This window comes from Mytilus californianus, unplaced genomic scaffold, assembly GCF_021869535.1.
Source record: "Mytilus californianus isolate M0D057914Y unplaced genomic scaffold, xbMytCali1.0.p SCAF_8, whole genome shotgun sequence".
NCBI classification, from domain to species: Eukaryota; Metazoa; Mollusca; class Bivalvia; order Mytilida; family Mytilidae; genus Mytilus; species Mytilus californianus.
The window spans coordinates 20,505,231-20,528,478 of NW_026262734.1; the positions used below are offsets into that span (position 1 = coordinate 20,505,231).

The following is a 23,248-nucleotide window of genomic DNA, read 5'->3' on the forward strand; positions in this document are numbered from 1 at the left end:
CAAGTCGCGACAAATATTTTTAACTGAAATATTTGCCTCTTTTGCTGTGTAATTCCCTAAATGTATCACTTGGGTATTTCTCTAGACATAATCTATTAAAATGGCAAACTGTCGGGTTAAGTTTGTATACTGTTTATGGGGTTAGGCAATATTTGGTCATACTAGAAGCATTTTCAGTGTTGAAATTGTCCATTTAAGAAAAAAAGAGGCCCACTTGAGGCTAAATTTAGATAGAATTTATGCTATCCTGTGTAATGAATTGTTCACATTCTTGGCAATTCATGCAGCAAATATTTCAATAGTGCTTCATTTTGTAGTTTCTATCTTTTATTATATCAGGCATATATTATTTTTCATTTTCTTCTGTTTGAAAGGACTTTTGTTGGAAATCAATACTCCCAAGGGACATAATTCTGCTTTTTCATAGATTAATAAAGGCAACAAAGGCAACTTTACAGATGAGTATTTTGCATATTTAATGTTTTAAGTGTCTAATATTTTCGTTTTTATCATCTCAAGACAGAATAATGGATTTTATAACAAGCTCTGAAATTTTGAACCACAATATGGCATATACTAAAGCATGGAATGGAGATTAGTATGAAAAATCTTGAATTTGTACTTATGTTGTTAATTTTGGATAAAATGAATACAAATTGAATTGAACTGTCATTTTTATCTGTTTAAATGGAACTGTTTATAATATTTTTTTTTAAAAGATAAGATATGATTGAATACAGGTAGTTTATTAAGCCTTTATGAAAGAAGTAGAGAAAGAGGTAAACCAGCATGTAGGGGTGGGGACATAAAATGATCCATGTTTCTTTAAGTAATGGGGACATACATGTATTTATTATAGCCAAGGTTTTCACAATAACCAAGTATTGTATTAATGGTGTCATAAGAATTCTTTATATCTTAATGTCACAGTATAGGGAAAACGGTACTATTACATTTTCCCAGCATTAGGTTGGCCTTTTGTGTACCCAAGGCAGGTGAAGGAAGTCAAATTAGGAGCGCTGTGATTGGATGTAAGGGTACAATATATTTTTTTATTTATCTATGAATAACTGCAGTGTGTATATTTACAATATAAATTTTAAAACCTATTGAAATATTTTCTAGAGAATTATTCGAAAAGGCTTCCAAAATTTCATAAATTTGGTGTAAAATGACGGTGGGCATGGATAACATAAACAAGCTCCGTTGGAAATTGGTCATGATACTATTTGGCTTCAATTTTTAAAATAGAATAATAAAGTACTAACACCACACATAACTGTTTTATCCAGGTTTTTATTATAAAAAGTGGTAAATATAGAAAATGTTAGTATTGTCGCCTATGGCAGAATAAATAGTACCGTTTTCCCTACACTAATGGAGTAAAGGAAAATAGTTCCGGAACGGAAACGATCACTGTACGGAGTTTGTCCTGGATAGGTGGTGCCGTGGTAGCCGGTCCTGTTCCTTAAATTCCGGTTTCTGCACTGTGCAAATTTACATTTTTAATTAATGATATCTAGTACTTATTGTTGTGTACCTGGATGTCATTTAAGAGGAGGACATGCATTTCCAAATGACTTAAAAAGAAGGAAAAGTTGGATCAACGCCATGGACCATACGCAGATTGGACGAGAACACGATGAAATCGTGGAGTCCATCTCAATCAGCTGTTGTTTACAAGGCACATTTTACTGAAAACGACTACGTGCAGGAAACTGTTCATGGTAAAACTTTATTTTCTTTTAGAAATATATACAGTTATATATATAATCGCCATGCGAATAAACCAAAGTCTGTTTACAACCGCAATTTAATATCGTTTTAGAATAAAAGGGGGTGGTTAATTCAAGACGTCATAATTTTTTGGATTACGATTCAAGGTGATCTGTTTGAGATTTTTTGGTGAATGCTACAATTATAATGATTTCCTACAAGAGGTATATCATACTGAGAATTATATTAGCAGTAATTATGCTAATGTATGATGTAGTAATGACAGGAATGCATAAGCTTTGCCTCATAGGCTTTCTTGAAAAATATCAATGACAATGTTAACAGGAACAAAACAATGACATGCTCTCATCTATATTATAGTTATTTAGGTATGTGTGTTGCATAAGTCTCTCATTGTTTGTCCATTGGATTTACATAACATACATTAATCAGGCAAACATAGTTTTAAACTTTTATTCACTTTGTAATGAATAAATCTAGTTAATATTTCGCCAGGTAGTACAAAGTATACATTGCTAACGGAAGTTCATTTAATTTTCAAAAAATAATATTTTATAACCTTTTTCAGGGCGCAAACACACCTTACAGAGACTTATGTCTACTGCTATTCCCAGCCTATTTTCCTGGACCAAGCAAGAGACTGAATCGTCCACAAAAAGAAAAATCAAGGCAGTTTCCCGTGAAAACAATAGAACTAAACTGGATGAATATTGTAGGAGAAATCTAGACATGCTAGAGGAAAGTTTTGATTGTGAAGTTGGTTTTCCTGAAGAAGTCATTCATACTGCAGAAAGGATTTATGACTGTCCACCACCAACTGCCGAGCCAATGTTGAGCTTCACAGATGGAATTACGCAAACACCATCAATGCCTATGTTTTCAGCAGAGAATTTCGCAAATGATGACACAGCCATGCATTTTTATACCTGTTTAGAGTCGTATACTAAATTTTTATTTGTTTTGACCACGCTTGGTCCAGCTGCACATTGTTTGCGATACATATATTTTTAAATTGATAGTGTGTCAGTTAAAATCAGTTTTTTATGACTGATGAAATTGAGGCATTATACAACCAACTTTGAACTGTCTAGATTGTTTTCAATATCTGAATCTAGTGTTAAGAATATTGTGTATACATTACATGGATTGTTTTTATGTCTAAACAGTGGCGAGAGTCTAACACTTGGCCATCTAGCAGTTTAGTCAGGTATTTTTCGACATCTGACTTCAAATTAAAGTTTCCTTCAACTAGGATTATTATTGACAGCACAGAATGTCCCGTGAAAAAACCTAAAGCTCCTAGAGCTCAACAGGCAACCTTTTCATCATATAAAAACCGAAACACTGAAAATACTTGTATGTTCGACACCTGGTGGTTTAGTCAACTATGTCTCTAATACATATGTTGTATGTACCAGTGACCGTCAAATAGTTGAACGATGTAGAATAGTTCAATTATGTGATCTAGGTGACAGTGCGATGGCAGATAAAGGTTTTAATGTGCAAGATTTGTTTGCTAGAATGGATGTTGCCGTCAATATTCCAACTTTTTTTCAAAAAGAGAAACAGAATTAGTTCGAAAACTCTTATACGGGATAGAAAAGTCTCCAATAAACAGGTGCATATAGAGCCAATTATTGGACTTGGCAAAACATACAAAATTCTAACAAATCCTATGAATGGAACTGAAACAAAACTTTCATCTGAAATAACATTTAGTTGTTTTATGAATTTTAGAACTTGTATTGTGCCAAAGGATGCATAAATGAAAGTGGCGCAATGAATTTTGTTCTGATATATATATTTACAATTACATGTACATGTAAATTGTAATGCATATAAAAATAAGGAGATTGGGTATGATATTCAGTCAAGGGTGTAACTTTAATAAGTTATTAGAGAAAAATAACATACATGTGTTATTACGGATACTTTCTCTTAATCTGTAGTAACATATGTTTGTTATCAGTTAAATGTACCATAATTATTTTTTTTAATTTTCAGTGGGAAATTGGGAATTCTTGAAACTTGCGCAGTAACTTAATACATAACCTTGATACTAATTTTCCTATTCAATTAATACATTTTTTATCAACCATGGTAAATCAATGAGACAAGGCTTTTAAGTGATAACTTAGCTGTAATAACAAGGCTTAGTTATTACAGGCATTTAACTTATTGCATGAGACACTTGGGAATGACTAGGAAGCTTGCGCAGAACCTCATTACATGCTCTTATCATTATTTATTACAATTAATTAAAACACATTGTGATATATGTCATTTGTATGTAGGAGAAAATGCTTTGAAGAGATGTAGAGAAGCCCTTTAGTTATTACAGGCATATGTTTATGCCCCCGCCGTAGCGGTTGGGGCATTAAGTTTTACCCTTGTCCGTCTGTACGTACGTACATACGTCCCAAAATTGGTTTCCGTTCTCTAACTTGAGTTTGCCTCAACCAAATGTTATGAAACTTATACACAATGCTTATTACTACAAAACACAGATCAAATTTGAATTTTGATGGGTCACTTAAACCGTTCTAGAGTTATGCCCCTTTATAAATGGAAAAATTGCAAAAGTTTTAGTTTCCGTTCTCTAACTTTAGTTTGCCTCAATCAAATGTTATGAAACTTATACACAATGCTTATTACCACAAAACACAGATCAAGTTTGAATTTTGATGGCGTCACCTTAACCGTTCTAGAGTTATGCTCCTATATAAATGGAAAAATTGCAAAATTTTTAGTTTCCGTTCTCTTACTTAAGTTTGCCTCTACCAAATGTTATGAAACTTATACACAATGCTTATTACCACAAAACACAGATCAAGTTTGAATTTTGGTGGCGTCACTTTAAACGTTCTAGAGTTATGCCCCTTTATAAATGGAAAAATTATTTTCTTCTTAATATCAAGTAATTTTTAAAATTGGAGTTATCTTCCTTTGTCCATGATTATAGTTGAATCAACTACAATCAATGCTTTATACAATGCAATGTTCAATTGTGACTTCCACTGATAAAACACAGTTCAAGTTGAATTTGGGAAGTGTCACTTTAACCATTATTGAGTTATGGGATTTGAATTTGGGAAGTGTCACTTTAACCATTATTGAGTTATGCCCCTTTATAAATCGAAAGATTGCAAAATTTTTAGTTTCCATTCTGTAACTTAAGTTTGCCTCAACCAAACATTATGAAACCTATTCACAATATTCATTACCACAAAACTAAGATCAAGTACAATTTTTTTGTTTCCGTTTTCTAACTTTAGTTTGCCTCAACCAAATGTTATGAAACTTATACACAATGCTCATTACTACATAATACAGATTAAGTACGAAATTTGGTGGCGACACTTTTACCTTTCTTGAGTTATGTCCCTTTATAAACATAAAAATTGCTGAATTTTTCGTTTCCGTTCTCTAACTTTAGTTTGTCTCAACCAAATGTTATAAAACTTATACACAACCGTTCTAGAGTTGTGCGTGTTTACAAATAAAAAAATTGCTGAATTTTTAGTTTCTGTTCTCTACTTAAGTTAGCCTCAACCAAATGTTATGAGACTTACACACAATGCTTATTACCACAAAACTCAGATCAAGTTGCAATTTGGGTAGCGTTACTTTTACCGTTCTTCAGTTATGTCCCTTTATAACTATATGATATGCAAGCGGGGGCATCATCTGTGTCCACATGTGGACACTATCCACATTTATTTCTGTAATAACATGGGTGTGTTATGCATGATTGGCAAACTATGAGATTTTATATCTTTCTACATTTTAATATACATAAAGACAATTATAATATCAATAGAACTAGTACACAATTTAACAAAATAAAGGATGTATAATGCCCCTTTGAAACATGTAACATACATATGTTATCCCAGATTTTTGATTTTTTAGCCCTCAATAACAAATGTTTTTTATTTTTCTCTAAAAACTTATGTAAGTTAGACCCTTGACTGATATTCAGTGAGTTTATCAAATCAAAGTGCATAAGACATGGCTATTAGACCGTTGGTTTTTTTACGTTTGAATGGTTTTACACTAGTAATTTTTTTGGGGCTCTTTATAGCTTGCTGTTTGGTGTGAGCCAATGCTCCGTGTTGAAGGCCGTACCTTGACCTATAATGGTTTACTTTTATAAATTGTAACTTGGATGTAGAGTTGTCTCATTGTCACTCATACCACATCTTCCTATATCTATATAAGCAGTTACAGGTGTTATTGTTACCGTACAATCTCCAACAATGTGTAAAACTCATACCGTGTAGAGAATTTCAGAGATCTTACAACTAAGTTTTGTTTTTGGGTTAAATCATTTTCTTCTGTTGTCTTACAAATATGGAGAGATGGTTAAAATGCTAATGAGACAACTAGTCTATTATGACAGTGTCCAAACAACGAGATGTCATTTTTTTCTTAATTAAGAACTCCTTTTTTCATTCATAAATTACTTTATACTTGGAAATAATTTTGCTTGGAGTTATAGTTTCCAGAAAAAAGTATGTTAATCGAAACAGTTGACATATTGCAATGTACATTTAACATTATGTTACTTAATGTTCTTGCAATACATACAATACTGTGACAAAGCAATCATTATGAACTACTTTTCATAGGATGGAAGTCATTGAATATGCTAATATAAATCAATAATAAAGAATAGTCTATTTATATTAATAAGAAAAAGTTCTTTTATGCCTTAAAAGTGCGTACCATGCCGAGGTACAGAAAATCATATATATATATACGGTGATTATCACCAAGGTTCAGATCTATTTTCTGAAGTATAGGAAGACAATGTGTACCCCATTGTTAAATTTACACTGCGTTTAAGATTAAAATAGATATCTTGAGATTGACTGTATGTTACAATAGTTTACAAATAAAACTAATATAACATATCCATATAAAGTGTATTTTATAATAAGGTGTATTTTATAATAAAGTGTATTTTATAATTATGCCACAATATCTATTATCTTCAACCATGCCAAAATAAATGCTTGGTATATCCAATATGTAACTCCACAGATACAGACATATATACTTTGTGCAAGTTAATTATATCAAACAGTCATACAAATTGCCCTTAAATATCAAAGTGTATTGAGATCTAATACCAGCATTCTTGTTGGAATATGATTGGTTAAAAGCGTCCGCGTGGAGACCGTGTATATTCCATATTAGGTTAGTAGGGAGACGGGGCTTATTTCATACACGGTTAGTAGTGGTGTTACGTCCCTTTATAAAAACAAAACGGTACTGAGAAAAAATCTTAAAGGTTTCAACAGACGAAGAAATTGATGATGAAGATTTAAATAAATTTATAAAACACATTTAAACTTAACAAGTTGTTATTGTTGGCATCTGTTTTTGTAGGATCAATGGAAGTAGTTTCTTAATGCTAACGGTATTGAAGACTTGCTCATTTTGATAGGTCACTAGTTTAAATTTCACACGTTAAGATAGTCGGTAAGATAAATTCGTTACATAGTGTGCTAGTGACGTTATACGGTATACATGGGGTCAGTAAATTCCATATGGGGATTCGAGCTTCGCTTTCACCCCATATGGAATTTACTGACCCCATATATACCGTATTAGGTCACTAGCACACTATGTAACTAATAGTGTTCACCATATTCTTAAAGCTGTTGAATCCAAGGATAGCAGGTAAATACCATCATACATATATAAAATGATAGACAAAGTCATCTATGCACGATATGTTCAACAGGAGTATTCTACATAGTTCTATGCTACCAAATCAAAAGTTTATATAAAAGAAAGAAGTCAAAGGTTTCCCATTATAGTATAGTTACATATATTTTTTGTACCCGAGGTCGTTGAATATAGATCATTATACAAATAAGGAGATGTGGTATGATTGCCAATTTAACAACTATCATCCATGCTTACTAGTAACAAACCACATTTGCAAAGTTGAATAAAAATACAGTTGATAACTGGTATTTATTCCTAAAAAGAACATGCCCAACTATATTAAACAGTATTTGACTATAAACAAAGATAAACAAGGTACAAACTGGACATAATGCACTAGTTCGTAAACAAGAAAGAACAATCACCTTCATATAATGCTCAGAATATGACATTCATGAAACTTGTTCAATATCATTAGAGAACTCTTAATCTTAAAAACTGGAAGCCACCTCTGATAAGTACACTGTACTATGCAAGATAATGATATAACTGGACTAAAAATACACACAACCTGTAATTAACTGCCTTTACAGCGCTTTCGCGCTTTGATTGATATCTAGTGTGGTCTTGGGACTTTCCTACATATCACTTTCTTCTCTCATTTGTGAGCTATTACCATTAGTTGTCATTTTTCGTCCGTCCGTTAATATATCACATTGAGAACCATTGAGCAGAAATTAACCAAACTTCACAGAGATGTTACTTATGAGGACCCGTCTACGTTTTGTAGTTGAAGAAAATATTACGAAAAAAACACTGAAAAATTGTTTTGAAATGAACATACAGATGATTTTTTTTTAAATGAGACAAAAAGTAGAGCTCTACAGTATACATAAAAAGTCCACTCTAGCGTTTAACTTTTGCTCTTTTTCGAAGTTCTTTATCAAAGAAATGGTCATTGAAATTAAAAATACAAAGTGAAAGTTTGTCATAAATTTATATTACTAACGCACAATAGCAGTCAAGTTGGCTTCACAATGCATTCATTATATTTAAGATTAGTCACTAAATCCATGACAGTAGATTATGAAAATTCAAAAAAATATAATGATTTTTTTTCAGGATTTCTTAGATTTCTTAACGCATTTAGTATTAGTAAGTCTGAAATATTGGAATGAACGTATTATATGATACTATCTATAAAAAGAAAATAAGATTTTGGTGCTGACATTCTAAAAGAAACCTAAATGGATGCTACAACCGTATCATGTATATTAGTTTTACTTTTTTTGGCAACAAACTTGCGCTAAACAATAAAAAAATCAAAGAACTGATAAAAATCCGTGTGTCTTGTTTTGGCCAAAATGTGCTGTCATGTAATGCCTGATTTGAATAATATATATTGTATTAATGTAACCGTCAACAGATAACCCAAAATACATGGAATGTTTTGTGAAGTCAACTTGTTTACATCATCTGTTGTTATGCTAGTATCTACAGTATGAATAGCCGGTGTATATGTAGTACATGTATTACAGTAATGCCTTCAAATAAAAGAACTCCACCTAAAAAAATCATTATAATTTTTGTCGAGCCTGCAACTTCTGTCGAAGGGATAGTGATCCGGCGGCGGCGGCGCTAACAAACTTCTTAAAAGCTTAATATTTCAGAAGGTAGAAGACCTGGATCCTTCATACTTTGTATATAGATGCCTTATGTTATGAAGTTTCCGTCTGTCATATGTCCATTGTCCTTGGCCTCATTTTCATGGTTCAGTGACTACTTGAAAAAAAAAGTTAAAGATTTTTAGTATTCTTAATTTCTCTCTTATTATGAGTAATAACATAACTATGTTTGGTATGTGCGTACCTTGTAAGGTCATCATACCTGTCAGACAGTTTTCACTTGACCTGCGCCTCATTTCATGGATCAGTGTACAAGGTTAAGTTTTCGTGGTCAAGTCCATATCTCAGATACTCTAAGCAATAAGTCTACCGTATTTGGTGTATGGAATGATTGCAAGGTGTACATGTACAACTAGCAGGTGTCATATGACCTTGGCCTCATTTTCACGGTTCATTGCTCAGTGCTAAGTTTTTGTGTTTTGGTCTGTTTTTCTAATACTGTATGCAATAGGTCAACTATATTTGGTGTATGGAAATATTTAACAATGTAGCATTCTTCTTTGTTCCTCAATTGATCTCAAATACAACAATGATCTGCAGTCATTTACCCTAAACACTAGAAAATTAATATCAATAAATCCTTCAGATCAATCAGTTTTTAACATCCATATTTAATTACAATTATTTGTTACTTTCTCTTTTCTAGGAAAAAGAATACAAAGCAGCAGAATGATGGATTTAAATGTAATCAGTGTAAAAAAGTCTTTAATAGAAAATCGAATTTGGCCAGACATAAGCTGATTCATCTTGGCAAAACACAAACATGTGATTGTGGTAAAATATTTGCCAGTCCGGCTGCAATGAAGGAACATCGGAAGCGCCATTCTGATCCACTGATATTTACATGCAGGCACGCAGATTGTGGAAAAGTTTATAGTCGACGATATAGTCTACAACAGCATGTTCGTCGTGAACACGGGGACCATGTTCCTAACATTTCTGTTTATAAGGTAGGTTTACATAACTCGGGGACCATGTTCCTAACATTTCTGTTTATAAGGTAGGGTTTCATAACTCGGGGACCATGTTCCAAACAATTCTGTTCATAAGGTAGGTTTTCATAACTCGGGGACCATGTTCCAAATATTCCTGTTTATTAGGTAGGTTTATCATAACTCAATGATCATGTTCCTAACATTTCTGTTTATAAGGTAGGTTTACATAACTCGGGGACCATGTTCCTAACATTTCTGTTTATAAGGTAGGTTTACATAACTCGGGGACCATGTTCCTAACATTTCTGTTTATAAGGTAGGTTTACATAACTCGGGGACCATGTTCCAAACAATTCTGTTCATAAGGTAGGTGTCCAATAACTCGAGGACCATGTTCCACCTATTCCTGTTTATTAGGTAGGTTTATCATAACTCAACGATCATGTTCCACACATTTCTGTTTATAAGGTAAGTTTTTCCCATATAACTCGGGGACCATGTTCTAACTATTTCTGTTTATAAGGTAGGTTTCCCATAACTCGGAGACCATGTTCCAAACATTTCTGTTTATAAGGTAGGTTTCCAATAACTCGGGGACAAAGTTCCAACCATTTCTGTTTATAAGGTAGGTTTATCATAACTCAGGGGTCATGTTCTAAACATTTCTGTGTATAAGATAAGTTTCCCATATAAATCGGGGACTATGTTCCAAACATTTCTGTTTATAAGGTAAGTTTTCCATAACTCGGGGACCGTGCTCCAAACATTTCTGTTTATAAGATAGGTTTCCCATAAATCAGAGACCATGTTCCAAACATTTCTGTTTATAAGGTAGGATTCCCATAACTCGGAGACCCTGTTCCAAACATTTCTGTTTATAAGGTAAGCTTCCCATAACTCGGGACTATGTTCCAAGCATTTCTCTTTATAAGTTAGGTTTCCCATATACCTCGGGGATCATGTTCCTAACATTTCTGTTTAGAGGGTAAGTTTCCCATAACTCAGGGATCATGTTCCAAACATTTCTGTTTACAAGGTAGGTTTCTCATAACTCGAAGACCATGTTCCAAACATTTTGATGAAAACAACTGTTATATTCCTGATTTGGTACAGGCATTTTGGGATTGAAATTAATAACTCAAAAATTTGTTAAAAAATATAAGATTTTAAATCTTGCAGTTTCCAAATAATAATACTTTTCAAAAATTGACTGTACTTCTTTGTTCTGTTTGAGATTGTATATGAGGATCGAGATAGGGGTCCTTCATTTTTTATATTCTTTTTCTCTATCCTTTATTCATTTTCCCTATTGTTCTTTTTTTCTTTTCCCCGTTATTCTTTTTTCTTTATGATTTAGCACCCCATTATTGTCTATTTTTAATTATTTTTCTCTATTCTGTAGACCCCACCAGACCCTCGTATATTACCCCTAGATGTCTCTCGGTTATCTTTGTCGTTGGGTTGTTGTCTCATTGTCGTACATGTATATATCCACATGTCAATTGTTTATATGAATATGAAAGGAACATGTGTGAGCCTTGGCTCCGTGTTGAAGGCCGTACTTTGACCTATAATTGTTTACTTTTTATACGCCCGTCAAAATTTTGACGGACGTATTATGGTATACAAATGTCCGGCGTCCGTCTGTATGTCTGTCTGTCTATCCGTCTGTCAATCTGTCCGGTGTCCACATGTCGCACCGTTACTTGAGAACGACTTATCTAAATTTCATGAAACTTAATATAGCTGTTTCGTATGATAGTCAAACGATCTGTATACTTTTTGGTGAAAATAAGATTAAAACTTTTTGAGTTACGGAACTTTGTAACTAAAACAGGGGGTGTTTTTTTCACATGTCGCGCCGTATCTCAAAAACGATTTATGATTATTGCTTAAAACTTTACACACTTCTTAATTGTATTAATCTTAAGATCTGTATACGTTTTGGTGATGATTCAAAATTTTATTTTAGAGTTATTGATTTTTTTATAAAAAAAAGGGGTTTTCACATGTCGCGCCGTATCTCAGAAACGATTTATGATTATTGCATAAAACCTCACACACAAGACGACGGGCGTATCATGCGCTCGTGGCGCAGCTGTTTATTATACATTGTGACTTGGATGGAGAGTTATCTCATTGGCACTCATACCACATTTTCTTATTTATATGACAATGTAGATCGTGTAGATTAACTTCTTTCACCAAAATATGCATGTAGATGTAATAGGATGTCGATGTTTGTCTTATTGTCATCTACTGATGTTTGTCCGTTTATTTAGTTGATTATTTGGGACGGGGTGTTGCCTTCTGATATACGTCAACTAAGTCATGATTGGTAGAGGATAACAATACAAGAAAACAATTAGTTTCTTTACGCAGGGGACTCTAATCGATCGGACGTCGTTTTGGTAATTCATGACGTTACATAAGACGTCGATTAGAGGGTAAAAATATTGAACACTGATTTGAGAACGTGACTTTACTTTGGACGTCGATTAGAGACCAGACGTCGATCTGAGTCTAAAATGATATAGATAAGATATTTTATTTCCAATTATGGGCCCCAAAGGGCATAAACATTCAATTTACAACATCAATACATAATACAATACAAACAATGAAATAAAAAAAAAAAAAGTATTTAAGTTCTTAAAGAATACGTAGATAAAGAATCTATAGTATGTTTTTTTTAATACTAATGCATTTTATTGCAAGTGTGGTTGATATATATTACATTCTATTTATACCGTGTCGTCCTATAGCAATTTTCCCCCATGCCGTTTTTTCCGAGGGGAAAATTGGATCGATCTAGTCCCCCCCCCCCTGGAAAAAATGGCATGATCCCACTCCTCCCTCCCCCTCAACTCGATGGGGAATAAACCAGGATTAGGCCTATCCCCCCTAGTATCACGACAAGCTCATTTTCTCCTTGTAGTAGCGTCGGCGACTTCAGTTGGAAGATAATTATCCATTTAAAAAAAAGGATAGTAATCCTTTTTTAATTATACCCCACGGAACAAAGTCCATCTGTCCGTCCGTCAGTCCTATTCTTGTCATCGTAACTCCTCTTAAATCACACAACAGAATTTCATGAAACTTTGAAGATAACAAGGACATACTACGTAGATGTGCATATCGACAGGAAACTATGATTCAATCTTTTTTCTAGGAGTTATACCCCTTTGAACTTAGAATTTTGGCCTACATATACTACTGCAGCAGTTTGTCATCGCAACTCATCTGAAACCACACAACAGAATTTCATGAAACTTTATAGATAATAAGGGCATATTATATAGATGTGCATATCGACAGGAAACTATGATTCAATCTTTTCTAGGAGTTATACCCCTTTGAACTTAGAATTTTGGCCTAAATATACTACTGCAACAGTTGGTCATCGTAACTCCTCTGAAACCACACGACAGAATTTCATGAAACTTTGTAGATAATAAGGACATACTATGTAGATGTGCATATCGACAGAAAAATAGGATTCTATCTTTTTTCTAGGAGTTATGCCCGTTGAACTTAGAATTTTGGCCTAAATATACTACTGCAACAGTTTGTCATCGCAACTTTTCTGAAACCAAACGACAGAATTTCATGAAACTTTATAGATAATAAGGACATACTATGTAGATGTGCAGATCGACAGGAAATTAGGTTTCAATCTTTTTTCTATGAGTTATGCCCCGTTGAACTTATCGCTTTGGCCTATATATATTACTAATATATATATATATATATATATATATATATAAGTCTAAATTGAAAACAACGCTCAAACCTATGATTGCGTTGGATACAAATTGCAATTTTTATACGTGTGCATGCAAAACAAATTTCTTGGTAGAGGGGTCTGAATACAGCACAAACAACATTTTCCAAAAGACCAAACTAGTGAAAAAGTATATTTAAACAAAACGAATTTGACTAACAGGTCGAACAACGGATGTTCTTAAACCCCGCTGACTGCCATTGGTGATTGCCAAATAAACGGATCACAAGATGTAACAAAATGGATCTTTATTATTAATTCAATACCAAAAAGAAAACAATGAACTTGCGGAAAAGATGGTATACCGCATACATGAGGTCCAAAAATTGTACACCATATCCGGATTTCGACAATTAATGTCTCTTCAGTGATGTTAGGAATCGAAACGGTATTTGTAAGGCCATATAATTTACCTCAATTTAGGATAGATTCTTGAATTTTGAAGAATCGAAATAGGATGAACGGATCATATAAACCCGAAGGCAAATATAATACAAGCCCAAACGAAAAAATATAAATAAGTCTAAATTGAAAACAACGTTCAACCCTATGATTGCGTTGGATGAAAACCGCAATTTTTATACGTGTGCATGCAAAACAAATTTCTTGGTAGAGGGGTCTAAATACAGCACAAACAACATTTTCCAAAAGACCAAACAAGTGAAAAAGTTTATTTAAACAAAACGCATTTGACTAACAGGTCGAACAACGGATGTTCTTAAACCCTGCTGACTGCCATTGGCGATTTCCACATAAACGGATCACAAGATGTAACAAAATGGATCTTTATTATTAATTCTATACCAAAAAGAAAACAATAAACTTGCGGAAAAGATAGTATACCGCAAACATGAGGTGCAAAAATTTGTACACCATATCCGGATTTCGACAATCAATGTCTCTTCAGTGATGTTAGGAATCGAAACGGTATTTGGAAGGCCATATAATTTACCTCAATTTAGGATATATATATAGACTCTTGAATTTTGAGGAGTCGAAATAGGATGAACGGATCATATAAACCCGAAGGCAAATATAATACAAGCCCAAACGAAAAAATATAAATAAGTCTAAATTGAAAACAACGTTCAACCCTATGATTGCGTTGGATGAAAACCGCAATTTTTATACATGTGCATGCAAAACAAATTTCTTGGTAGAGGGGTCTAAATACAGCACAAACAACATTTTCCAAAAGACAAAACAAATGAAAAAGTATATTTAAACAAAACGAATTTGACTAACAGGTCGAACAACGGATGTTCTTAAACCCCGCTGACTGCCATTGGCGATTGCCAAATAAACGGATCACAAGATGTAACAAAATGGATCTTTATTATTAATTTAATACCAAAAGAAAACAATAAACTTGCGGAAAGGATGGTATACCGCAAACATGAGGTGCAAAAATTTGTACACCATATCCGGATTTCGACAATTAATGTCTCTTCAGTGATGTTAGGGATCGAAACGGTATTTGGAAGGCCATATAATTTACCTCAAATTAGGATAGACTCTTGAATTTTGAAGAGTCGAAATAGGATGAACGGATCATATAAACCCGAAGGCAAATAAAATACAAGCCCAAACGAAAAAAATACAATAAGTCTAGATTGAAAACAACGTTCAAACCTATGATTGCGTTGGATAAAAACCGCAATTTTTATACGTGTGCATGCAAAACAAATTTCTTGGTAGAGGGGTCTAAATACAGCACAACAACATTTTCCAAAAGACCACCAAAAAAGTGAAAAAGTATATTTAAACAAAACGCATTTGACTAACAGGTTGAACAACGGATGTGTACTAACATATATATATATTTATATATATCCTCCAGAACTAGAAATTAAAGAAGCAACAGACACGGCTTCCTCCGCCTAATTTTTAGACTTATACCTCGAATTTGACATAAGCGGTCATCTCAGTACCAGAATCTATGACAAACGAGACGATTTTAATTTTGAAATTATCAATTTCCCCCACCTTAGTAGCAATATACCAACTTCACCTGCATATGGGATATACATTTCTCATCTCATTCGGTTTTCAAGTGCATGCAGCTGCTACTCAAACTTTATAAAACGTCACCAGTGTCTGAGCAGAAAGTTGATGAACCAGGGTTATGTCAAAGAACGTCTCGTCCTTTTTCTAAGAAAGTTCATCGGAAGATACATGTTTGTGTACCAAGACCTTGTTGATAAATATTCCGTATCAACTTCACAGATAATACACGATGGTCTTGAAGTATAGATTCTAGGTACTGACGTTGTTTATCATTCTAATTACGTGTTATAGTGTTCCTTTGTTTGTCTTTGTAAATTATTTACCTTACTGTTTAGTACATTTTTGGTAATATCCTATTGGCTTGGCTCGGTACATATACATCCTGCCATTGTATTATTGTGCAATCGTCATTTTTTGTATTCTTGTCATTCATTTTTGCTTATATGCTTTGTCTATATGCCATTTTTTTTTCTTTGTTGACATATTTGTTTGTTTTTATAGTGATTAAGATTATAACACAGCAATAATACTATAATCTTTTGACTATGACACAATGTTGACTGCTGTGCCCCTATTTTTGACATTTTTACCTATTATGTCCACACATTGTAGTCAATATAATGCGACTGTCATACAAGTGAGAGGTTTCTAAATTAGCTAGCTTTAAAACCAGGTTTAATCCACCATTTTCTATATAAGGAAATGCCTGTACCAAGTCAGGAATATGACATTGTTTTCAATTCGTTTGATGTGTTTGATCTTTTAATTTTGCCATTTGATGTCCAAGGGACTTTCCGTTTTGAATTTTCCATGGAGTTCGGTATTTTTGTTATTTTACTTTTCACTTTCTACTACAACAATCAGTTCGTCATCAAAACTCCTCTGAATCCACACAACAGAATTTTATGAATCTTTGTAGATAATAAGAACATAATATGTAAATGTGCAATTATACCACATCTTCTTATTTTTATGTATCCACAAGAATTTTTTATCAGTTGACTTTTGTTGGAGTAGTGAGTTTTTGAACTTAGGAATCTAATGAGATTTTGTTTGCCCAGTGACAATGTGGGGGCGTGCGGTATGTGAGCGTGCTCACAAAGGTTCTTTAATTAGTTTAGCGTTACCACACCATCATCGTGACGTATCATTATACAGAATATTTATGTTCCGGACCATACGCGTATGGTCATGAGCATCTTTCGCGTATGATCCGGGTAATTGACATGATAAACGTTGAAAAGGTGTCGCATAAATTTAGAGTTTCTAAAATGAAATTTTTATTTATTCAATCACATTGTTAAATGCTTAATTTGATAAAGAGAATATTACTTACAAATGAGAATTATGCCGGCGAAATAACTTTTTTACATGGTCATTATCGATTTGTCTTTACGCAATATGTCGACCTAGGAAAACAAATTCAAGAAATATCTAAATGAAATGAAATAAGTCAATTGCTTAACTCACAGGAACTTTGATCATTGAACCCTATTTCTCTTTTTAAAAATTTATTTTGATGTTTTAATTTGTTTGTATTAAATTAAAATTTCTTACTGTTTTTAGTCATTTAATGTGATCTTGCCCTAAACGCATGCGGTTTCAATTACGGACGAATATCGACAATATGAAGACGATTTAAATTGACTCTATAACGAATGTAAGATAACAGATACACCAAGATTCATACAATGTGTAAAAGATAAAGTACTTCAGATAGTAACTTGTGCCGTATTTGGTCTAGAGAATGAGCTGTGTTTTCCTGCAAAGGAAGTAAAAAATATTCGAAAAATACCTATACGGTCTAAATACTCATATGGTCCGGTCCGTTGATAACCAAATGATATGCGTATGGTTGGACCATATGGATATACGCATATGGTCATGACCATACGCGTATGGCCAAAATACTAATATGGTCCGTAACATATATTTAGGTATACCATCTACTTGCCACTATACATCATGTACTGTGTTACAACCCTAGCTAAAGCCGACGAGGAAAAGCATTACTCGACTAACGAAAGCTGTGTTTTATAGCCAAGTTGGTCGAGTGGTCTACGGCGCTGAACACAGTAATATATTTCTGCTATGCAACCCAAGCCGAATAAACAGATTGTTTAAGCCATCGGAAAATATATGCAACAAATGGCCATGCAATTTTAATGTATATCCATATTGGTGGTGGGGGAGGGGGGAGTGGCTGTGGCTGTATGTGTAACTTTTCGCGGTGGAAGAATGGCAATGATGCAAATTTTTTGCCGGTGGAAAAACTGGCATGGGGGATGATACCGAAAAATGGCTATATACACCGTCACTGAACAGAACAAAAAGCGAGAATAACGTGTGCCTTGAAATACAAAATAATTACATTTTATTATTATGAGGTATTTTACTCTAACCCGAAGTAGAATATTGACCTTTACGTATACTTTTTTAATTTTTATTAATATTTTATTTATCTTAGTGTGAAGTATGCGATAAAGATTTCTCACAGAAAGGACATCTGAAGGAACATATGCTATGTCATACAACAGATAAGCATTGGATGTGCCAGAGGTGTGGAAAAACAATGAAATACAGTAGAAGTCTACAAAGACACGTGCTTGTCTGTAAAGGTTCGTAGTTCTGAAGTACAATGAAATACAGTTGAAGTCTACAAAGACACGTACTTGTCTGTAAAGGTTTGTAGCTCTGAAGTACAATGAAGTAAAGTAAAAATCTACAAAGACACGTGCTTGTCTGTAAAGGTTTGCAGCTCTGAAGTTCATGTATAGATAGTATAGTCTACAAAGAAACGTGATTTATTGTTAAGGTCTGTAGCTCTGAACTATAAACAAAGTCGACTACAAAGACAAACACCTGTCTGTAAAGGATAGAGACTCTAGAGTATAGATATTATAGTTTAGATTATAGACGTCTTCAAAGACAAGTGTTTGTCTGTAAAAGTTAGTAGCTCTGAAGTATAGATAATAGACGTCTACAAAGACAAGTCCTTGTCTATAAAGGTGTGTGGCATTGACGTCTACGGAGGCACATACTGGTCAATTAAGGTATGTAGCTCCGAAGTCTAGATTATAGACGTCTTCAAAGACAGATGATTGAGTATACAAGTTAGTAGCTCTGAAGTATAGATAACAGACGTCTACACAGACTCGTGCTTGTCTGTAAAAGTATGTATGTCTGAGACTTATAGACGTCTACACAAGCACGTGCTTCTTTTTAAAGGTTTATAACTTTGACTACGTCTATATTTAGTAGATTGATTGATTTATTGGTGTTTAACGCCACTTTCAGCACTATTATGCTTTTTCGAGGCGGACAGTTTTTATTGGTGGAGGAAGCCGGAGTTCCCAGAGAGAACCACCGACCTTCGGTAGGAAACTGACAATCATATAGTCAATTAAGATTGGAGTCGAGCGCACCTGCTACTTGTGGGATTCAAACTCACAACTTTAGTTTTGACAGGCTAGTGATGCAGTAGTTCGACTACTTAGACCACTCGGCCACCGAGGCCCCTATATCTAGTAGACGTCAAAAAAGACATGTGCTTGTTTGTACAGTTAGGTGCACGTGGCTAGGAAGTATAGATAATAGACGTCTACAAAGCTCACATGCTTGTCTATAAAGGTGTGTAGCTTTGAATTATGGATATGTTATAATATGTGAATAGAATAAAAACAAAGACACGTGTTTGTCAGTAAATATGTGAATAGAATAAAACAAAGACATGTGTTTGTCTGTAAATGTGTGTATAATCTAGCGAATAGATAATATAAGTATTCAAAGAAACTTTATAGTCTGTAAAGGTTAGAATCTCTGAAGTATAAATAGATATGTGCTTCCCAGTAATGGTGTGTAACTCTGACTAATAGATAATAGACGTCTACAAGGACAAATGATTGCCTGTAAATGTGTGTAGCTCTGAGGTATATAGGTTAGAAGTTTACAAAAACGTGTGCTCGTTGTAAAGGTTTGTGGCTCTGTAGTATGAATAATATACGTATACAATACACGTCCTTGTCTGTACAGGTTTTTACGGTGTCAAGCTATGTAGCATAGATTATAGCAGTCTACAAAGACACCTGCTTGTTTGTAAAGGTTTGTAGCTCTGAATATAGATAATAGAAGTCTTCCAAGACACCTGCTTGTCTAACTCTGAATATAGATAATAGCAGTCTACAAAGACATCTGCTTGTCTGTAAAGGTTTGTAACTCTGAAGTATAGATAATAGAAGTCTACAAAGACACCTTCTTGTCTGTTAAGGTTTGTAGCTCTGAAGCATAGATAATAGAAGTCTACAAAGACACCTGCTTGTCTGTTAAGGTTTGTAGCTCTGACGTATAGATAATAGAAGTCTACAAAAACACCTGCTTGTCTGTTAAGGTTTGTAGCTTTGAAGTATAGATAATAGAAGTCTACAAAAACACCTACTTGTCTTTGTCTTTAAAGGAGGTTTGTAGCTCTAGATCTGTAGCATAGATAATAAAAGTCTACAAAGACACCTGCTTGTCTGTTAAGGTTTGTAGCTCTGAAGTATAGGCAATAGAATAGAAGTCAACACAGACACTTGCTTGTTTATAAAGGTTTGCAACTCTGAGGTATAGATAATAAAGTCTACAAAGACACGCGCTTGTTTGTAAAGGTGTGTAGCTTTGAAATATAGATTATAGAAGTCTACAAAGACACGTGTTTGTTAAGATACAAAGACATTTGCTTGTTTTTAAAGGTTTGCAACTCTGACGTATAGATAATAAAGTCTACAAAGACACGCGCTTGTTTGGAAAGGTGTGTAGCTCTTGAGTAAAGATAATGGATGTCTACAAAGACACGTGTTTGTTAAGATGTGTAGCTCTGTAGTATAACGAATAGAAGTCTACAAAGACACCTTCTTGTCTTTAAAGATTTGCAGCTCTGAAGTATCGATAAAAAAGTTTACAAAACACCTGCTTGTCTAACTCTGAATATAGATAATAGCAGTCTACAATGACACCTTCTTGTCTGTTAAGATTTGTAGCTCTGAAGTATACATAATAGAAGTCTACAAAAACACCTGCTTGTCTTTAAAGGTTTGTAGCTCTAGATCTGTAGCATAGATAATAGCAGTCTACAAAGACACCTGCTTGTCTGTAAAGGTTTGTAGCTCTGAATATAGATAATAGAAGTTTACAAAGACACCTGCTTGTCTAACTCTGAATATAGATAATAGCAGTCTACAAAGACATCTTCTTGTCTGTAAAGGTTTGTATCTCTGAAGTATAGATAATAGAAGTCTACGAAGACACCTGCTTGTCTGTTAAGGTTTGTATCTCTGAAGTATAGATAAAAAAATTCTACAAAGACACGTGTTGGTCTGTTAAGATGAGGAGCTCTGTAGTATATATAATAGAAGTCTACACAGACACCTGCTTGTTGTAAAGGTGTGTATCTCCGAATATAGATAATAGAAGTTTACAAAGACACCTGCTTGTCTAACTCTGAATATAGATAATAGCAGTCTACAAAGACATCTTCTTGTCTGTAAAGGTGTGTAGCTCTGTAGTATAGACAATAGAAATCTACAAAGACACCTGCTTGTCTTTAAAGATTTGCAGCTCTGAAGTATAGATAAAAAAATTATACAAAGACACGTGTTGGTCTGTTTAGATGTGGAGCTCTGTAGTATAGATAATAAAAGTCTACAAAGACACCTGCTTGTCTTTAAAGATTTGCAGCTCTGAAGTATAGATAAAAAAGTCTACAAAGACACGTGTTTGTCTGTTAAGGTTTGTAACTCTGTAGTATAGACAATAGAAGCCTACAACGAAAAATGTTTGTCTGTAAAGATGTGTAGCACTAGAAGTCTAGATAATAGAAGTCTACAAAGACACATGCTGGTCTGTAAAGGTTTGTAGGTCTGAAGTACTTAGTATAGATAACAGAAGTCTATACAAAGACACGTGCTTGTATGTAAAGGAGTGTAGATCTTAAGTATAGATAGTAAGATTCTACAAAGACACATGCTGGTCTGATAAGGTTTGTAGCTCTGAATATAGATAATAGAAGTCTACAACGACACGTGTTTGTTCAGATGTGTATCTCTGTAGTATAGAGAATAGAAGTCTACAAAGACACCAGCTTGTCTTTAAAGATTTGCATCTCTGAAGTATAGATAAAAAAGTGTACAAAGACACCTGCTTGTCTAACTCTGAATATAGATAATAGCAGTCTACAAAGACATATTCTTGTCTGTAAAGGTTTGTATCTCTGAAGTATAGATAATAGAAGTCTACGAAGACACCTGCTTGTCTGTTAAGGTTTTTAGCTCTGAAGTATAGATAAAAAAATTCTATAAAAACACGTGTTGGTCTGTTAAGATGAGGAGCTCTGTAGTATATATAATAGAAGTCTACACAGACACCTGCTTGTTGTAAAGGTGTGTATCTCTGAAGTATAGATAATAGAAGTCTACAAAGACACGTGTTTGTCTGTTGAGGTGTGTAGCTCTGTAGTATAGACAATAGAAATCTACAAAGACACCTGCTTGTCTTTAAAGATTTGCAGCTCTGAAGTATAGATAAAAAAATTCTACAAAGACACGTGTTGGTCTGTTAAGATGTGGAGCTCTGTAGTATAGATAATAAAAGTCTACAAAGACACCTGCTTGTCTTTAAAGATTTGCAGCTCTGAAGTATAGATAAAAAAGTCTACAAAGACACGTGTTTGTCTGTTAAGGTTTGTAACTCTGTAGTATAGACAATAGAAGCCTACAACGAAAAATGTTTGTCTGTAAAGATGTGTAGCACTAGAAGTCTAGATAATAGAAGTCTACAAAGACACATGCTGGTCTGTAAAGGTTTGTAGGTCTGAAGTACTTAGTATAGATAACAGAAGTCTATACAAAGACACGTGCTTGTATGTAAAGGAGTGTAGATCTTAAGTATAGATAGTAAGATTCTACAAAGACACATGCTGGCCTGATAAGGTTTGTAGCTCTGAATATAGATAATAGAAGTCTACAAAGACACGTGTTTGTTCAGATGTGTATCTCTGTAGTATAGAGAATAGAAGTCTACAAAGACACCTGCTTGTCTTTAAAGATTTGCATCTCTGAAGTATAGATAAAAAAGTGTACAAAAACATCTGCTTGTCTAACGCTGAATATAGATAATAGCAGTCTACAAAGACACCTTCTTGTCTGTTAAGGTTTGTAGCTCTGAAGTATAGATAATAAAAGTCTACAAAGACACCTGCTTGTCTTTTAAGATTTGCAGCTCTGAAGTAAAGATAAAAAAAAGTCTACAAAGACACGTGTTTGTCTGTTAAGGTTTGTAACTCTGTAGTATAGACAATAGAAGCCTACAACGAAAAATGTTTGTCTGTAAAGATGTGTAGCACTAGAAGTCTAGATAATAGAAGTCTACAAATACACATGCTGGTC

At 33.9% G+C, this 23,248-nt stretch overlaps 2 protein-coding genes across 4 annotated transcripts in view; one reads left to right on the forward strand and one right to left on the reverse strand.

The window, feature by feature from the left end:
* Nucleotides 1-23,248, reverse strand: part of LOC127710861 (lithostathine-1-alpha-like) — a 420,068-nt gene that overhangs the window by 228,867 nt on the left and 167,953 nt on the right. The window lies entirely within an intron of this gene.
* Nucleotides 1-23,248, forward strand: part of LOC127710856 (zinc finger protein 184-like) — an 82,984-nt gene that overhangs the window by 55,180 nt on the left and 4,556 nt on the right. For all 3 annotated transcript variants that reach the window (XM_052216811.1, XM_052216812.1, XM_052216810.1), the window contains 2 exons: nt 9,748-10,051; nt 18,295-18,445. In XM_052216811.1, coding sequence (XP_052072771.1) covers nt 9,748-10,051; nt 18,295-18,445 — 455 coding nt within the window. The remainder of the gene's footprint in view (nt 1-9,747; nt 10,052-18,294; nt 18,446-23,248) is intronic.